Source organism: Myiozetetes cayanensis, unplaced genomic scaffold (genome assembly GCF_022539395.1).
Source record: "Myiozetetes cayanensis isolate MyiCay16 unplaced genomic scaffold, myiCay2020 scf4, whole genome shotgun sequence".
Classification (NCBI taxonomy): Eukaryota; Metazoa; Chordata; class Aves; order Passeriformes; family Tyrannidae; genus Myiozetetes; species Myiozetetes cayanensis.
This window is the reverse complement of record NW_026087631.1, coordinates 38,695,193-38,713,609: the sequence shown is the minus strand read 5'-3', so window position 1 is coordinate 38,713,609 and position 18,417 is coordinate 38,695,193. Positions and strand designations below refer to the sequence as shown.

Sequence of the window (18,417 nt, the reverse complement as noted above, 5' to 3'; positions counted from 1 at the left end):
GTAGAATGAGTTAGTGTTAAATTCAGTCTGCAAAGTGGCTGTGACCTAAATAAGACGGAGACTTGGAAAAGAATTACCACATGAATTAGTAGGTTTCTTGTCCACTGCTCTAATCAGCAGTTTTTGAAGGCTGTCTCTATATGATACATTCAAGATCTACGTAAGAAGTACTACACCAGTATTTTTCTCTTCTTTTTCTCCCAACTATAACCTCTCCTCTCTTCCTCTCCCAGGTCTTCATTCCAGTCTTTGAATCAATTTTCTACTACTATCCATACAAGTATGTCTTCATGCGATCCACAGGCCCATAAGCATGCCTCAGTCCTCCTTCCAATGGTCCTAGAATGCACTGTGCAGAACTGATTAGCTTGATTTAATCTATCCAATTTGGCAACCTGGCCAGCAGTTCTCATTCCTATGCTACCTTCTCTCCCTTGTGCAGAAAAACAGATGAGAGAAGTGATCCAGCTGAAAAATACCTAATTCTGATACCTTCCTTAGATCTTCCCACTTCCCACATTCTCAGCGTGCTTGGACAGAAGATGGGACCACATGGTGACCTCTGCAAGCCACAGACCCCACTCTGTCACTGGAAGCAATCAAATCAAACCATAACCTTGTCTATGGAGTTAAGTCCTGAAAGATCTGCAGAATTAAGAGACAAGGACTCTTGAAGACTTCCAGGTCTTGACTCCAACAACCCTGTACCAGTCCATAATCTTTTTTTCCCCCTCACTAATGGCAAAGGACAGGGGAAACAGACTTTCTATGAGCTGAGTCATAGAGTTCCGGTTGGGGTTTTTTTCAGGACAAGCATTTTACACAGGTTGTGTCAACATGTGAGTGATGATAACTGCTGAGCAGACTGTAGGGTCTTCTCATGTTCAGGAAGCCATCTAGGGAACTTGTCACACAAAATAAATTTGAAAGCACAAGCATATTTCTATTCAACTGCTAGTTCTCTTCTACAGTACTATGAAACTAAATTTTCATTGACTCACAAATAATATGGTCTGCTCCTGAAGGCTGTTGATTGTTCCCTTCCCCTTTAACAGAAAACAAAATGTACTTTTTTTCCTTTTATTACTTTCCATATTTGTACATGAGAATTTCAATCTTTCTCAGCTTCCCAATCAGCTATTCCCTTCCTGATTGGATGAAATCAATTTTCTTTTTGAAAAATAGGAACATTTAATTCTTTAGACCTCTTATATTACATGAGTTCAATTTTTCTTTGTTATCAAGGCCTCTTTCACTCAGTTACCTCAAAATGTTTAGTCTTTCTCTCAGAAGAACTTTCTGAAAGCACAGCTTTAGTAAAAACACTTACACAATATAAAACTCTTTTTATGGACAAGCACATTAAGCTAAAATAATTAATGTAAAATTAAAATAAACTAAAAGGGTGTAAGAGGTGGCACTTGTTTCTCTGAGTGTTACAGAGAGCTATGACACTTCCTCTTAAGTAATCAACCTTATATAAAAACAAACCTCAAAACACCAAAAGTATGGATGACTACATGTACAAGTGAGGAATAAATTTTATTTATTTTTTATGTTTACACTTCAATTTAAACCCTCCCCCCAACTTATGAAAAAGGACAGAATGTGGTTCACTACAATTTCCCACTAAAGGTTCTGCCATGCTACCCACAACTAATTACAGAATAAACTGAAAACCTAGCAGTCTAAAAATCAACAACAGTTCCATCACATTTTACTTTTTTTCTTTCTTTCTTGAAGGAGCAAAATATATCAAAGGATCTATCTATTGAGCATTTGGACATGGCTACTACAATCTGCCATTGCTGCAGTGTAAACAGAGAATGAACTCTGATGTCATTATACTTACCATCATACTCTGGAAAATAATCAACTAGATGGGAGTACATAATTTTCTCCTCTAATAGATCTTTTTTATTTAAGAACAGAATAACTGAAGAATTCTGGAACCACGGATAGGTGATAATTGTCCTAAAGAGGGCTTTGCTTTCTTCCATTCGATTCTGGAATTAAAAAAAAAAAAACAGAATTTTGGTGGTCATGAATTTATTTTCTTTAGTAACTTCATGCATTCTCACTTTATTTGGTAAAAGGATCCATTTCATTTTTTGCATTTTCCTGTTGATATATAGAAGGTTCAAGTAATTTAAATGAAGTAATAATCAAGCAGTTAATTAAATATGCAAACATTTTCCTTCTGCAAATTCAACTGCTGAAGCATAAGTTTTCTTTAAAACGTTAGTCATGAATACAAAAGTTGTAACGAGTACATTTGTAAAGCCTGAGTATGCACTGGTGGTTATTGAAATGTTAAGTGATTAATGGTATGGACAAGTACAGCACCACAAGACATAATAACCAACTCAAGGTCTAATACATTATTTGTTTTACATGCCTTTGAATATTTTGAGTGTAGAGTTGAGTAGTTCTTAGAGATCAGTCTTAAAATAACTGCAAGTAAATCTGGAACCTGAGAACATTCTGTCAACACCAAAAGGTTATGACATAAATTTTAAAGAATTGTAATTTGCTAAATTTGTTTCTAACATCATTGGATTAGCTTTTAATTCTTTAACTGCTCCTGAAACCACTTTTCATTGTAGTTGAAATGTCAGTAAAGTTGATTCTATCTGTAATGCTCTTCTGTCATTGTAAAATATGTTACAACTTGATTAGTTCTGAAGAACTTAAGCTGACATGATGTGGTTAATACAGAGTCATAACAAACATGGTTCAAAACTAACTTACTCATTTCATTATTATTTAAAGCTGCAGCACCCTGAAAAAGCCTGTTTCACCACAAATGGGGCTTCAGAGAATGGCAAGATGAATACTGCAGATTCTGCTGTTGCTGAACCATATAACAATCTGTCAGATAACTCTGACAGTTTTCCCATATGTTTACTGCCATTAATTTGCATTTCAGAGGCAACCATAAACATGAACAGGAACTAAAAAGTGCAAATAAACTTAAAACAATAAAACAAAAAACAAACTGCAAATCAATTCAAATTTGTAGAAAAAGTTGATGATTTGGTCCCATATATTACCCCAGAATCTTCATGTCATTTATTAAACTTTATTGCATGTTGCTGTGGTGAGTGAAAATAAATAACTGAATTTATATATTAAGAAACTAACGTGAGGAATAAAACATTTGCTTTCACGCACTCAGATCTCATGACTCGTATTGATTTTAATCGTGCCAGGATTTCATTCTGAAAGGAAAAAAACTCAAATGTCAACACAGCTGAACAGATAAGTCCTTAGACTAATTATTAATCAAGTTATATTTTCTTCTCAGTGTTCTATGCAGACCTCTTCTCTAAACAAGACCTTACAGAAAGGCAATGGGAACTACCTAGTTTTCACTTTTGTAACTTGATGAAAAAGAGAAGGCAAAGTAAATTTACAAACTACTGGTTAGATTATAAATATTTACCTAAACTCCTTAATTCTTGTTATCTTCTAATGTGACACTCAGAAGGTAAAACAGCATAGTGACTCAACTAGAAGTGTTCTTTCACAGTAGATTTATAAGCTATTGGTAATTTCTCAATAAGAAAACTACAAGGAAAACACAAACTAATTACCTACCTAGACAAAATGTTCCTGGTTTCCACAAAAACCTTTCAAACAGACTGCAATATTTTCACCCACAATGCTGTTTTTTTCCCATATATACACAACATAGAATTGGAAAGACAAAATAAATAGACCTGTTTGGATAAACTTATGACCCTTCCTCCAGCAAAGCTCAAGAAAACTGTGGTTTGCAAACACTGTTATTAGCCCCAGAGCACATTTGCACTTTCTGTTTGAAAGGGATGCCAAGTAAGATGAAGCAGAAAATGCATGCGGACTAAAGCCGCATTGACATCACACCTAAAACAATTTTTGGCACCCAATCAGCTAAAAAATGAACTCTGTAATTGCTGCATATCACAAAAATACCATGAAACATACAAAACCAAGACAAAAATACTGTGCCTTCAGTATAAGATGAGCACGTCCTATATATTAATTATTAATTCTGTATAATATGAATTGAAATACACAGTCACTTTTTTCCTATTACTGATTCATAAATGCCTCTCGAGTCCTTTCATAATTGATTTGAGGCATCTGACTTAAACCTCTCCTTGACAAGACATGTATAATGAAGGTTTCACTCAAACAAGAGATCAGAGAAAAAGCAGGTTTTCATGATCTCAAAAACAGTTCAATTAATTTACAACCTATCTATGTTAAAAAAAGATACTACTCAGAAGGAAGTGTAAAGAAGCTGCAGTAGAAAAAATAATGCAACATCCAAGAACATAATCACAGCCTTGAGAAATTTACAGGACTGGCTGACGTGCAGTCTAATACAACTGAAGGAAATGCTCAGTTACTTCAGAAAAGATACACAGTTGAGGATGTTGGTAACTAAAGTAAAATAAAAAACTACTAATGATGCTACTCTCATTCACTCCACTGTATTCTTTAGTGTAGCCAAAGTTTCACTTCATAGAGAGGCTACTTGCTTCTAGAGGCCATTGCTTCCAACTGTCATCCACTTAATTAACTATATTTCCAGGAAGAGCCAGGCTAAATCTGAATCTACTCCTGATTCTGAGAATAGGCTTCAAAGACTCAGCAGCAGTAGACTGTCACCCTTGCTATTAAATTACCCACTCCTAAACAAAATTAACTGCAAGTCAGACTGTGGAAATGATAAAAAAACTTATGTTATATTGCCAGAGGACACTGAAGTAGAATTATTTCTTAGGGTATAAGAATCATGCTCTATAAAGTTGTAACAGATGAGGACACTGGAAAAGTAAAGCTGTTGCCAGATGAAGAACTATTTGCTTAGTTGGTGGGGAAAATACAATGCTTATTCTTAAAAATCACTAGCCTATGGAATGGCACAATGCTTATTTTTTTGGGATCATGTTAAACATTAACCAAGAAGAGAAATGGGAGAGTAACCAGCTTAGGTATGCTAACTAAGCTCCATATTTGGGAAGTACCACCAGTTCATTGCACAGTCAGCTGTAACTTTTGGGCCTACGATGACCAGAGGGATCCCCGAGACAAAAGAATGTATGTGCAAAGAGGAGGGGACATAAGTTAATGATTTTGAGGAAATAATTATCATAAGTATTTTTCTTCTGGGAAAACCAAGGAACACATATGTAAAAAAAGGTATATAAACAGGAGGTTTTCTATTCTCGGTATGCACAATCTGCTTGGAAGTATTCCCCGTGCATCCAGCACCAAATAAAGAATTCTTGCTTTCTAGTACTGAAATTGTAAGTTAGAGAATTTACTTTTTTGACAATTTTTCTGTAACAAGACAGTAAAGTGTCTTGCACACCAAATGGTAGCTCCATCAAACAGTAATTATCTCAGTATAGAGATTATTTCAAAGTGTACATCACTACAAAATGGTCCTTACTGCAACTCCATCTGCAGAATGACGTGAACAGCAGGGAATATGACACTGGGAAGGCTGAAGACACATTTTCTAGAAAGTTGGCAAAGGATGACAAGCTGTCTAAATTAGTTAAGAAAAAGGTCACTCTCATTAAGATCCCTATTTGACAGGTCTATGAATTTCTGTGATCCCTCTCAAGGAAGAGCCCACACTACACTATGTTCTGCCTTTACAACAGAAATACGGAAAAAAGAACTAGGCTAACACTGGTTATTTCCTCTGAATGTATGCCACATTGCAATGCTCCACAAAGAAATATGCCTTCACAAAGGATGCATGTAATAAGACTGTAGTATTAGAAATTTAAAAGAAATCAGATTCATATCAACATTCACTTGTAAGTAGTTCTTCCCAAGAGCCAAGCTTCTAAATTCTTTGCACTAAGATATTTGGGCACCATTATTTGGAGAAGAATGTTGCCTTTATGTCACCAGAAACTACTCATTATAAAATCAGAAACAGTAACTTACACTTTAGCTCCAAAATCAGAATCTTCATGTAACAATACAACACATATTCAGGGCCTGTCTACCTGAATGGTTTCCAAGTAAAGGCTAGGTCCACTAGAGGTAAAAACACTACAATTAGATGATGGCAGTTACTATTTATAACCTAAGAGAACACAGAGGGCATGATTATGTACTTACACATTAGAAGGGATGCTGCTGCACTTTAAGCACCATTCAACATGAATGAGTAACAGACCCTCCTATAATTGGTTTAAATGTAACCATCTGACAGTGACCATCACACATCTTGGAAGGCTTGGTTGGCAGGAAGGCATCTCTGATGTTTGCCTGGGTTAGTCGTTCACTTCAGTAGGGCTAGTGACACGTGGGAGCATGTCAGTCATGGCTTTGCCTGGGGAAGTCTTGAAAGCCTGTACAGATCGATTTGAGGAACTCTTTCATTTCCCTTTCCCACTGCTAAACTAACCCCCAGGGGAAAAATGTTCCCTCACATATAGCCTGAACTTCCCAAGCCACAATCTAATTATATTGTCCACATCAAAAAGTTCAGCTCCATGGCACCCCTGCAATTCCACAAATATTTGCTGGCAACTATTAGTGTCTTGTTCACTAGACTAAACAAGCTTAGGTCTCTCACCTTATCTTGGGCATGGGCTCTAGACCCTTCATGCTTTTCCCAACAGATTATGTGACAGTGAAACTGCATATATAAACCCTCTGAAAATTATTTCAAAGGGAAACTGAAGCAAATTGTGTTAAGGATGGTGAACTGACATTTTGATATTTCGTCAGATGTGTACTCTATACACGTTTTGCAGGAATCAAAAGATGGCCTAGAGATTTTCAAGTAGATTTTATCTGCCTGAGCAGATGAAGCAATACAGGTTCTCAGTTCATCATAACAGATCAAATGTTCTAAGATAGTTTTGTTATTTCATTTTACTATGACTCATGGATTAAGCAAAAAGTAAGAAGCAATTTATTTTTTGACTAATCAATCTCTGCTTAACCTTCTGCAGCCTTTATCTCTCTGTTTATCCAATCTTTTTGAACCATTCAGCTTTTATGGATGCCACAACAGCTAAAACAATTTTTGTTAAAAAATTAATTTCTTCAACAATACTGCTTATTAACCTCCAAGGTTTCTCTTAAACTGATTTTCTGTTACCAGGAGCTCACTCCTTTGCATGCTCACTATTTTCCTTTTCTTAAATATATAGGTAACATTATTGCCATAATATTTTTAATCAATTTAATTACCGAAAGTCTGACATGATGATATGGTTGAACTACTGTTCTAAAAAACACTTATTTACAAGCCGCACTTTTCTTATGTAAAAAACAGTTTCATGTTACAGTAATTTTACTGAAAGTAGGGATAGGATTACAAGGGAATATAGAAAGAGTTCAGCACTGGGGACCTGACCTTCTGTCAGATGCAGTGTGAAGGAAGCATTGCCAAACCAAGCATGACAGTGCGGCTCTTCAAAAAAGGAACAGCAACAGGAAGGGGCAGGTTGTATTTAACAGTTTGTCCAAGTACCTGATTTCATTTTATGAGCCAGCTCTACTCACCAAATTGCTTCCAGAAAAATCTTATTTCACTTTCAATGGAAAAGGCTGCAGACAGAAACTTGTGAATAATTACTGTACAGAAATGTGTAGCTGGAGCTGGCTCAAGGCTTTCTCAGTAGCCAACAGCCACTCTCAGCAGCGAAGCCAACTTTCAACAGTAACCCTGTCCAACAGCAGCAAGAGTTCATCATAGCCTCCCTGGTTTTGCACAGGGAAAATTAGCAGGAGGATTACTGTTTTACCATCACCCAAGATCTGCTGGTCTGGGCAACTTCCCTGCTCTGCTTTTGTCTGCACTCAGTCCCAAATTCCATAAAAAACATATTGATATTGCCAGCTATTCCTCCATTCTTCTGATATACAGATGCCAGCAAAAAATTCTCCCGTATTTCAAACAACCTGTCACAGTTGCCAGTCCAGTTTAAAAATACCTTATGAAACAGAATAAGAACATCATAAGAACATATGAAACATCAAGAAAAAACATTGTACTTACTAATGAATCACAGGACTGTCTAATTTTATGACTAGAAGCAATCTTTAATGAAACAAAAATTAAATGAAATTTCTTTCTACCATGTACTTCTTGTTATATACAAGATTTTACGTTGAAATGTTTTTCTATGAGAATTAAACATTAACACAAATACAAATAAGTGTATAAATCAAGTTTTCACATATTTTTATTAAAATGAAAACTCTTCCTTAATTTTTAATGGATTAAAAAGGAATACACTTCCTTCTACCTTTTTTTTTTTTTTTTTTTTTAAAAATACCTACACTTCCATTTTTCATGTTAAAATGAAGGATTTCTAGTTTGGATTTATGTATTGAAATTCTCCTTGATATATGTTGCTCTGGAAAAATATGCTATTACTCCTGCAATTAGAGAAATAACAGAATTGGCATAATTTATAAGCACCAGATTCTAAAACACCAAATCCCCTGAAAAACACCTGAGGAGTACCAAAATAGCATATAAGAGCTGTATCAGCTGGTACCCCGTGAAGGGAAAGCAACATTTCCCATCTAACAAACAGTGCTTTGACAGAAAAGATCAAGTACAATATTAATCTGAAACAACAGAGAATGCAGTAGTGGAGTTTCACACATTACTGTCTTTAGGATTGTCTAGAGTGGCATCTAGTGGGTGTACTGTATCTTACACAGTGAACAAAAAATGTAGCAATTACTTCCTCCTGAAAAAATTGTCAGCAATTTAGATACTCTCTGTTAACAAAATCAGGATTTCACAAATTCCAAGGGACTACATTTTGTTGAAATGCTGTGATAGAGAAGGTGGTGAGGAAGTAAATAAGATGCATTTTTCAGTGGAAAAACTTGTACTGCATATATAACTTGTGCATGCTGATTAAAATGTTTATTTGAGAGAGAGTACATTTAGAGATGATAACTATAGAAAAGTAGGTACTGACACAGGAGAGCTTCAGAAGAAGAGCAGAGGTTAGTAATCCAGAAGTTATTTAGTGTCACAGTAACTTACTATTTTAATTGACAAAATATTGTGTGAATGTTTTTGTGTGAAAGTCTGTATCAACTAGGAATGTCTCCATTATCCAAGTAAGACTCCCAGCAATTATTTCAGTGGAAGCAATGTTGCACAGAAAGACCTACAGTGTATTTATTGGTTAAAAATTTGATACAGTTGCTATGCAAAAGTTAGGAAATAACAGAGGAAATCAGGAAGTGGGAGGTAAGTGCAGAGTCCTCAACTATGTAAAAAAGTAAACACAATAAATCAAAACTGAAACTGCTTCACATTTTTGCCACCAGTATGAAGTATAATCTTGCAGCTTTACTGCTGTAAACTAAAAAACTACAATGGTTGTATAAATATTTTGATAAGTAACTCAAATGCAGTGAGAGGCAACTTCAAACACAAAGCTCAGGAATAATTCCTTTATTTTGTTCACTGGTCTTGAATCTTTCTGCAAGCAAGTCTGAAAAAAAAAGCTGCTGGTAAAGGACTGGGAAAACATCTCTGTAGATGAGAACTGTATTTCAAATTACCTGGAAGAGGAACTCTCACCTCTCCAACAACTTGAATTTGCAACACTGCACTGGCAAATACATGGCAATCTTATGTACCCAGCAGAGGCACAGATAAAGGAACTGTCAGCTGAGATGCATCCAGTCAACATGTTCAACAGCCACCAAAACATAAAAATACTGTCCAACACCAAAATGGTCTATAACATGGTCAAAAAACCCATGGTCCACACATTGCTGTTAAGTGTTTTTGAATTAAAAATTGGCTCTTAAAATTAAAAATTGGCTCTTAAAATTAAAAAATGGCTCTTAAATTATTTTTCATGAAATAACATGAATGCCAGAATAATCAGCTTTTCATTAAAATCTAAATATATTTGAGAAAAATAAATGAAAATATTTTAAAATTAAATTGTCACTGAATAAAGCTCTTTTCTGAACAGTTCTGACATTGGTTATTCAGAGAAAAAAAAAAAAAAAAGTTGTCAGTCATCCTTGCCAGCAATTGCTGCCAACAGCAACATTTACCAGCAGCATTTCTGGCAGCCTCTGTAAGCCAGATCATGATTATTCAACCTCCCGTTTCCATTATGAACCACCCACTTTAACAGAAAGAGAGAGAGGGGCTCTGACTCTTCCTTATGCAAATCTTCCCCACATTCAAAAGGTTCTTTATCCACAAGCCAAACATAAATATGCACTTGTGTGAACAGGTATGAACAGATACAAAACATACAGCAACAAGATCTGGCACAGGTGTTATTTTCTCTAGTTATCAAATGAGCAATCAGTTCTGGAGACTTGATTTCCCATAGGAAAAAAAATTAATAATTATGAAGGCCATTTGAGGATTTTCATTCTAACTGGGAGTTCATATTATCCCTCTACCCTATGCTCAATTGTTCTAGACTGCCGGTTGTTGATGAAAAACCAGCCAGCTGAAGTATTACATTTATTCACAATGTAGAGAAAGAGAGGTGCTCTGATCTCAGAATTGTTTTCTTTCAAACTTCATGCTAAGCCATCTATGACTATGTGAATAAGGAATACAAAGTGCTGGAAGAAAAGTGAGAGTATGCATAGAGGCAAACATCAAGATAGTTTTGATGAAAAAATGAAATATGTTGTTCTCATAATTGCCTCCATAAAGAGTAAAAGTACTCTGAACTCTGTGGCCTCATCCCATTTCTTATTTTTGTCCCACATCAAAAGAAAGAGTGACTGGAACATTGTACCAATTTGTCACTCATTAACACATCACAGATGAACACCACTCATTCTGATCAGATATATTTTTGCTCAGATTGAAAATGTAACCATGTATGCCTGCATCTACGTAGCTATACACACAAATGAGTTAGTAAAGATACTTATCCTGGGTTTCATGCAATTATTTTAATGTAATTTTAATAAATTAGACTTTAACTGGAATATTTTTTAACAAACCAAGCCACACTGATCCTTTCTACTCAGGACAACCTAAGAATAACAAAATTTTCCATCACTCAAAATAAGAGTGCCATTATTCAGTTGCAGCTATGGCTGAGATACTGAACCCCTAATTTTCTTAATATCCTGTTTTGCCTTCGTACAAGTGTTATTTCTGATAAAATACTTCTGATAAAGTTCTTCAGTGTAAATTAAGTACTGCAAAGGTAACTACATTAATGCACATATCCACTGTCAAATAAAGTAGGGTTCCCTAGGGTATTAAACAAGCTATGGCAAAACCTTATGGCATGACTACAAAGATGCTCCCCAAAGAAAAGAACAAAAAATCTCCTTTCACGTGTCAAACTATAGCTTTTCTAGAATCAAAGAATTTATATTAGAATGAATGCATGGAAGTCAATTGGTACAACTCCTTGCTCCCAGCAGGAAAATTTTTGTCATGAGATTAGGTTACTCATGGCTGTGTCCAGTCAGGCTTCGAACGTCTCTCTCCAGGATGGAGATCCTACCACTCTAAGCCAAAAATTCTACTTCACTCACTCCTACGTAGATACATCATCTTTTAGCCCTCAGATCTATGAACACACCAAGTCAAGCACAGTTTTACTGTAAGACACTGTATTTACAAACTATTAGGACACTAGACCGCTTTGATGATCCCCTGTTGGTAATGTTTTGGACATAGCATTTTTGAGAACAACTTAAAATGCTCCACACTGCTTCTCCAAGGGACAGATGTCCCTTCTTCCTTTCATCTCTCCTGTTCCACTTGTCCGAGTACCCCCTTGAATTAACAAGATTTGTGCAATGGCTATTGGAAATGTTGCACAAGTCATCTCCAGATCTATGGATTCTATTCACATCTCAAATTACAAATGTTATGCTTTCCTACTTTTAGTGCCACGCCAACATTTGGTACTGGTAAATGAACCTGCTATTCTACATTTCAGAAACTTGGAAGACTTGATGGGGATCACAGCTCCTAAGTAACAGCCACCGCTTTAGAAGTCTGTAAACTCAGGATAAAACGCTGTAAAACTATGGGATACTGAATACAGAATGAGAGTTACAGCAGAAGAATTCTCAACAATGCAAGCAGCAGCCTTTGCACAAACCTGGCTGCTAAACCACTGTACGTCATACAGCAGCAGTGGAGCAGGTTTAGACAAGTTTCTGGGGAACTCCTTCTGTTCAAGATGAAGAGAATGGTGCCACATGCAAAACTTTTAGTTGGAATATTTCAAAAGTGACTGATCAAGACTGGAACAAAAAGATTTAATCTGGTTATCATACCAGGTTAGGTGATGCAGGTCCTTAAAGCAGACAAACCATTTGGTTCTATGTCATAAGGAACTGAAAGTCAGTGGACAGATCAACACAAAGAAAAACCAAGAGGATGGGAAAATTACTTTTATGGCATCATTTTTTTTAATACCCATTGAGCCACATGGCATTTGTCAAACTCACAGAAAAGACAGATCCTAGAAAACAGCTTAATAGGTGTGAAAGGAGGAGAAACAGAAAGTAATGGCAATATGAGACACAGCTCAAAGGCAGGGAATCATAGAATCGTTTAGGTTGAAAAAGTCCTTTTAAGATCATGTGACTAGGATTTCGTAAGCCAAGGAATCAATTTTTCTATTACTTTAAAAACTCAGAATTCTTAAGCTATTCCTGCTTGCTTCATACACTACACACCTTTTCAGCAAGAACTACAATCTAGGATCAAACTTATAAATAAACACATTAATTATAAGGAGGTGGTACTTTCTATAAAACTTTATTGCGAATTGGATGACAGTTCTGATGGTTAAAGACAACAGAAGGAAATACTGTTTTAAGAGAAATTCCATTACATATTATATTAAAACTAACAATTTTGACCGCAGCTAAATCAAATTTAATTTATGAAGACATAGTATAAGCTTAAAAAAGGCTTTAAAACATAAGCTGTAATTTAAAAAGTGCAAAACTCAACAACAATCTCCTCTTATCAAGGAGGCTCATAATTTACCTCCAATTCTGTTAAAACTTCCCATTCTACAATTTATTTTTTTTTTTTAAACCAAATGTATTGGGTCTGACCAGAATAATCTAAACTGGCATTTTCCCCCAATATATTCTGTGTAATGGATATTCAGAATACTCATAGTGATTTACTTCTACAAATTATCTTCCAGCAATGCATACTTCATGCTGCCTAATGCCTCTGTTGCTTTGCAACCTCTGACAATAGGAAAAACAGTATTTGCTTTGTGACAGTTTGGAAAATTCCAATTTTCACTTGGCCTATTAATCCATTCATTTAATTGAACTGAGGAAATTGTATCCTGTCTTTCCTGGTTTTGCTCTGAGAACAGTAGTGAAAAAAAAACCCATGCCTACATAATCACCAAAGAGTTGTCTGAAATGTTACATACTTTAAGACTTTCAGCGTGCTAATGTGGAAGAAAAATATGCTGAAGTTTCAATAAATACTTTGCTATTTTCAAGTATTTAACAAGCTGTGCAAAGAGTTTCTTCTTTCTGAAACTCTGTTTTCCAGGTATACTATTATGTCTCTAGTTCTTCCATAATTAACCAAGTGGTTACCGATTCTCTTGCAAAGCTGGAATTCATTTTTGCATTTATTGCACTGGGACCCTGAGATTTTATATGTTGAGAGGACCTACCCATGATACGTACATAAATGCAACGTCCTTTAATATCTATTAATATACTTAATCTAGAATGAACCCTTTATTTAAGCAAATAAGTCTATTTTCAACATGGGAAAAGTTCTAAACTGTGACTTTTAATAAAAAGTATAAATTTCTCCAGATCTGCTAAAGCATGACCTACAGGACATAATATATCATAAACCAATGTACCAGACAGATAATTCCTTAATTTTTTAGTTCACCTTTAATTCCATTGGAGTTTTCTGAAAAACCGAAAAGATGAAATAACTGATAATTTAATTTATAACATGTTCTCCTTTGTCACATCACATCACACTGATGTAATATAACTTACAGTACTATTAATGTAATTAGTGTATTATGTCCTCTGGCTCAAATTTTGTCCTCATTTTCACCAATGAACCTAGAAAGACTTTCTATTTTATTAAGGGTAGAATGCAGAATAGCTAGCAATCTCTGCTTCTATGTGTATGTTAGAAGAAAGAAGCACTTCATGACTGTACATGAGCTGAAATTTTGCAGGATGTGTTTAAATAAACACCCTTATTGATTCTTCCCATTTTGCACTTATGCACCAAAATAAAGTTATGTACAATCTAGACACATCCTTAAGAGAGATGCCATTATTTCTGAGTATCAGCTTTTTGAGAAATCAGCTAAAATACAGCCGGAAAGTCATATGTGTTTTTCTTCAGGATTGAAGCTTCCAACTCTTTAGTTGCAGATCTATGTCTTGGGAGTACAATTCCATGAATGTGTCATTTAAAAGTCATCCTACACAGGTCTCTGAATGACAGGCAATCTGAACACTTGTCTTACTTTCCACGTATGATGTCCCCTTACACAGCAGTTATAATATATTCCTCAGAAATTTTAATTCTTAACTCCTCCAAAGACACAAAGTCAGAAACAGTTCCCAGCTCCACCTCACACATATCCAGTGAGTAAAAGCCCTTGAGAGACATGCACAAATCCTCTCAACACAGTAGAAGCTCATCTGATTTATAATCCAAATGTATTTCTCTTGAATAAGGTAAAAAAAGGAAGAAATAGATTTACAACCAAGCATCCACCAGGCATTACATTTTGAAATACAAATTGAGAATCTTCAGGGCTCTAAACCAATTTCATAATGAGGAAGGGTCACATAATCACATATGCACCAAACGGCAAATAGTAATTGCTACAGATTCGTATTTAGTAATGAAAATGAGTGTAATGAAAAACTACAGTAACTAAAAAGAATGTCACAAATTATTAAAAATTACAGTTTTCTTTGTAAAAATGTACTACAAGGGAAGAGACTTCGGGCAATAACATGCAGTGAACTAATTAGAAAAAGAAAGTAGGCCATCTTACAAAAATCATAGCTTAATCAGGTCATGAAAGCAATGCAAAGGAAATAGCAGAACACTGTAAATTGTCAAGTCAGATATTTTAATTTCAGAATGAAGCACACAGATCAAAGAAGGATTAAATTCTACCCTTAAATTCTGCTTCACAATTTAAAGTTTGTGCTGAAAGTATCTCTTGGCTGGTTACCAAAGTCTCCAAGTTAAGTCACTGTCTTCCCTTATGAGGTTGTCACTCTGTAGTGAAGAACAAAAACATTTTTCTGGGATACATTTCTTAATTCAAGGTGTCAACACCTTTAAAACTTTTTCCCATATTTCTACCACACTCACATTCAGACAAACCATGCTTTGCTTTATGCAGAGTAAATAAACCCATTTTTCCATTTATTCCCTGCAATGGTTAGAGATAAAGGAAGAGAAAAGGAAAGGAAGAAAGCAGTGCTCTGGCATACCAACAAAATCTAGACAGACAGGTTACAGTTTGCTGAAAGCCAAAACTTAAGCTGTCCAAACTGGTGCTTAATTCTGAGACTGTCTGGATCGTTCCCAGAGCTAGAGTAACACAGACCTAAGGGTGATGGAAAGCCTACTAGACTATGCATGTATGACTTGAAAACAAAAACTGGTCATGATTAAAAGTCATGAATATATTTTGAACTAAAAAGGTTCCGAAGTTTTCTACTGTCCTTAATAAGAAACTCAAACAGTTTAGCAGTGAGGTGAAAGAACCATCTGCAAGAAAGTTCTGACCTCCATAAAGTATTTTGAAAGTGAAAAATCTGAAAAATTAAACCAGCTTTATGAGTAAAGTTATCTTTTTCATAATAGTTGAAAAGTAGTTACAGAAAAGCTACCACAATTTTAGGTATCGCTTCAGTCATTGAAGAGCCCAAAGCACAATCTTCAGTCAGATGTTCTATTCAGATCACAACACTTGAACCCTTTTAGCTTATGAGAACACAGAGTATGTATATATGCCAAATGATTCAGCCTAGGAAGATAATGCTCTGTCTTCTACAGTAGAGATGCTCTAAGTCATGATCTACACACTGAAGTTATCTGACAAATGAGAGAAAGTGCTGAGAAAGCCACCTGAGTAGAACAGAATATAGCTAATAAGGAACCAGAGTCTGGTAAATCTCTCCCTACAACACAGTTCCTTTGAGAAATTCTTCCTATGAGGAAGACTATATGAAAACACAGTGATAAATTGCTACAATCCAAAAGTTTGAAAGCTTATTTTGGATAGTTAAAATAGCATTTGAAAATTATTATAACTAATTTTTCTTTATATTATTTCTAATATATTTTGCTTTGCCTTGTATAATTAAAATGCTTAATACTTGTGTGTTGACTTTGTGGCTACAGAAGAATAATGCAAATAGAAAAAGACAGAACCAGACATTTCTAGTTGGGCTTGAGATGAGCTAAGTCTGACTGAGATCTCTTTATCTCCATGTGACTAGCTGCCAAAATTACAAGAGATGAAGTCAGTGCAGACTACATCATCATTTTTCTAAATTCAGTTTTGAATGATAGAGTTAATTATATAATTATATAATTAACATAACAATACTTTTCTTCCCACAAAAGACTACAAATGTAAAAGCTTTCAGAGCTCCCAGGCTTTTTTAAAGAATGAATCCTGAAGAAAGTTCAACATACAAACATGAATGTTGAGGGACACCTGTTTTACTTTGTTATGTCAACCATTCTCTTAGACATTGTAATCAACATGTATGCAGCCATGAAGAAGATATTTTCAAATGTTTTCTTTCTTCCACTTAAATTTTTTAAGTATGTGCTAGAAGACTTGCATAGGACAGTGCCAGTGAATAAAATCCATAAATGTTTGAATAGTAACTTAAAACAGCCCTCAGGAAAGACAAAACATCATCTGAACATTGAAAAACCTCCTTACTCTGCAAAATAACGGATACTAGTGTGCTTTGCCCCCTCAGCTCACCCACTTGCTTAATTCTCTTATCTTCTGAAATAAAAATACAATATATTTCTTACGGTTTAAGTCAAAGGAATGACATTTACGACCTCAGGGTCTGTTCCAGCAAGGAATCTCTAAATGTCATCTTCATTTACACCACTTATTATTGTGCTTCCACTCATAACACTAACTGCACAAACATTTATCTATATTCAGCTGCATTCCCCTTCAACACCAAATAGACAAGAGTTCTTTGAATCCTCCATGGAGTGGATCAGCTTTGCCATATCTGAAGACTGATCCCCTCCTTCCCTTTGATCCCTATAGTGCTTCTCATGCCACTGAGTGCAAGTTGTGCATGACTGCTCATAGATGCATTTAAAAAAAACCAGGGACTGGACAAGTGAAGGTATTTTTTCTTTAAAATTGGTGGCTTTTGCTGATAATTGCTTACCTCATTATCTGACTCCACAAGCACTTGATCATATTCACTAAGAGCTACTAGGAACATGATAGATGTGACGTTTTCAAAGCAGTGTATCCATTTTCTTCTTTCTGATCGCTGACCTCCTACATCCACCATTCTGTAAAATTAACATCCACATCAATTCCGTGAATACCTTAACAGATAAATACACAATCACACACATAATGACAAAATTCAAGAATTTAGTTAAAACCACAGTTTGGTTTGGTTTTCTTAATGATTTTTCCCATTGATATTTAATAGAATCTGTTGTAAGTAGATAGTTCATCATATTTGCTTTAAGTTTGATTTGTTTTTTGTATTTAAATTACTGTGGGACTCAAACCCCTCAGAATTATGAGATATGAAGGTCTCATGAGCTACAACTTGGCAATGTATGCCCTGTGTATTCAGCAGAAACAGATGTCAATAGAACAGACTTGGTGGACTGCCTTTTTCCGCCCACATTACCAGAATCAAAATCTCAATTTGTTAAAGCCGTCCCCTTTTAAGTAAATAGAATACCATATGTACCTACTAAAATTTTTGATAGCAAAATTAAAACTCATGTTTGCTGCAGTATATTCCCACTTCATCCCATGTCTCAGTGAAAGCACAGGTGTCTAACTTCCAGTTATTTTTTAAACAACTGTACTTGCACTAAGGTAGGGTGATTTCTCTCTAAAGGAGAGTAATTTCTCTCTAGAAGTCATCTACACATGTGACAACTTTTTATTCCGTAATTTACATGAATGACAAAGAAACATGATTTTACTTTCAGATTAACTACTCATTACTTTGACACATTTTATGGAAAACATGAACTACAGGTTTTTTATTAGTAATAACCTTCAAAAAGAATAGACCTAATTGTCTTTGATTCTTCTGACATGTTTAATGTCAGTTCCTTATTAAATGTGGACAATTACATGAAAATAAATTGACCTAATTCAAATTTTAAAAATACAGAATTATTGCTTT

The 18,417-nt window shown here is 35.2% G+C and overlaps 1 protein-coding gene across 1 annotated transcript in view; it reads right to left on the bottom strand.

The window, feature by feature from the left end:
- LOC126647476 (guanine nucleotide-binding protein G(q) subunit alpha) overlaps nt 1-18,417 on the bottom strand; it is a 128,875-nt gene that overhangs the window by 12,153 nt on the left and 98,305 nt on the right. Inside the window, exons 5-6 of the mRNA XM_050329775.1 lie at nt 17,425-17,554; nt 1,853-2,006 (exon numbers count right to left, since the gene is read on the bottom strand). Coding sequence (XP_050185732.1) covers nt 1,853-2,006; nt 17,425-17,554 — 284 coding nt within the window. The remainder of the gene's footprint in view (nt 1-1,852; nt 2,007-17,424; nt 17,555-18,417) is intronic.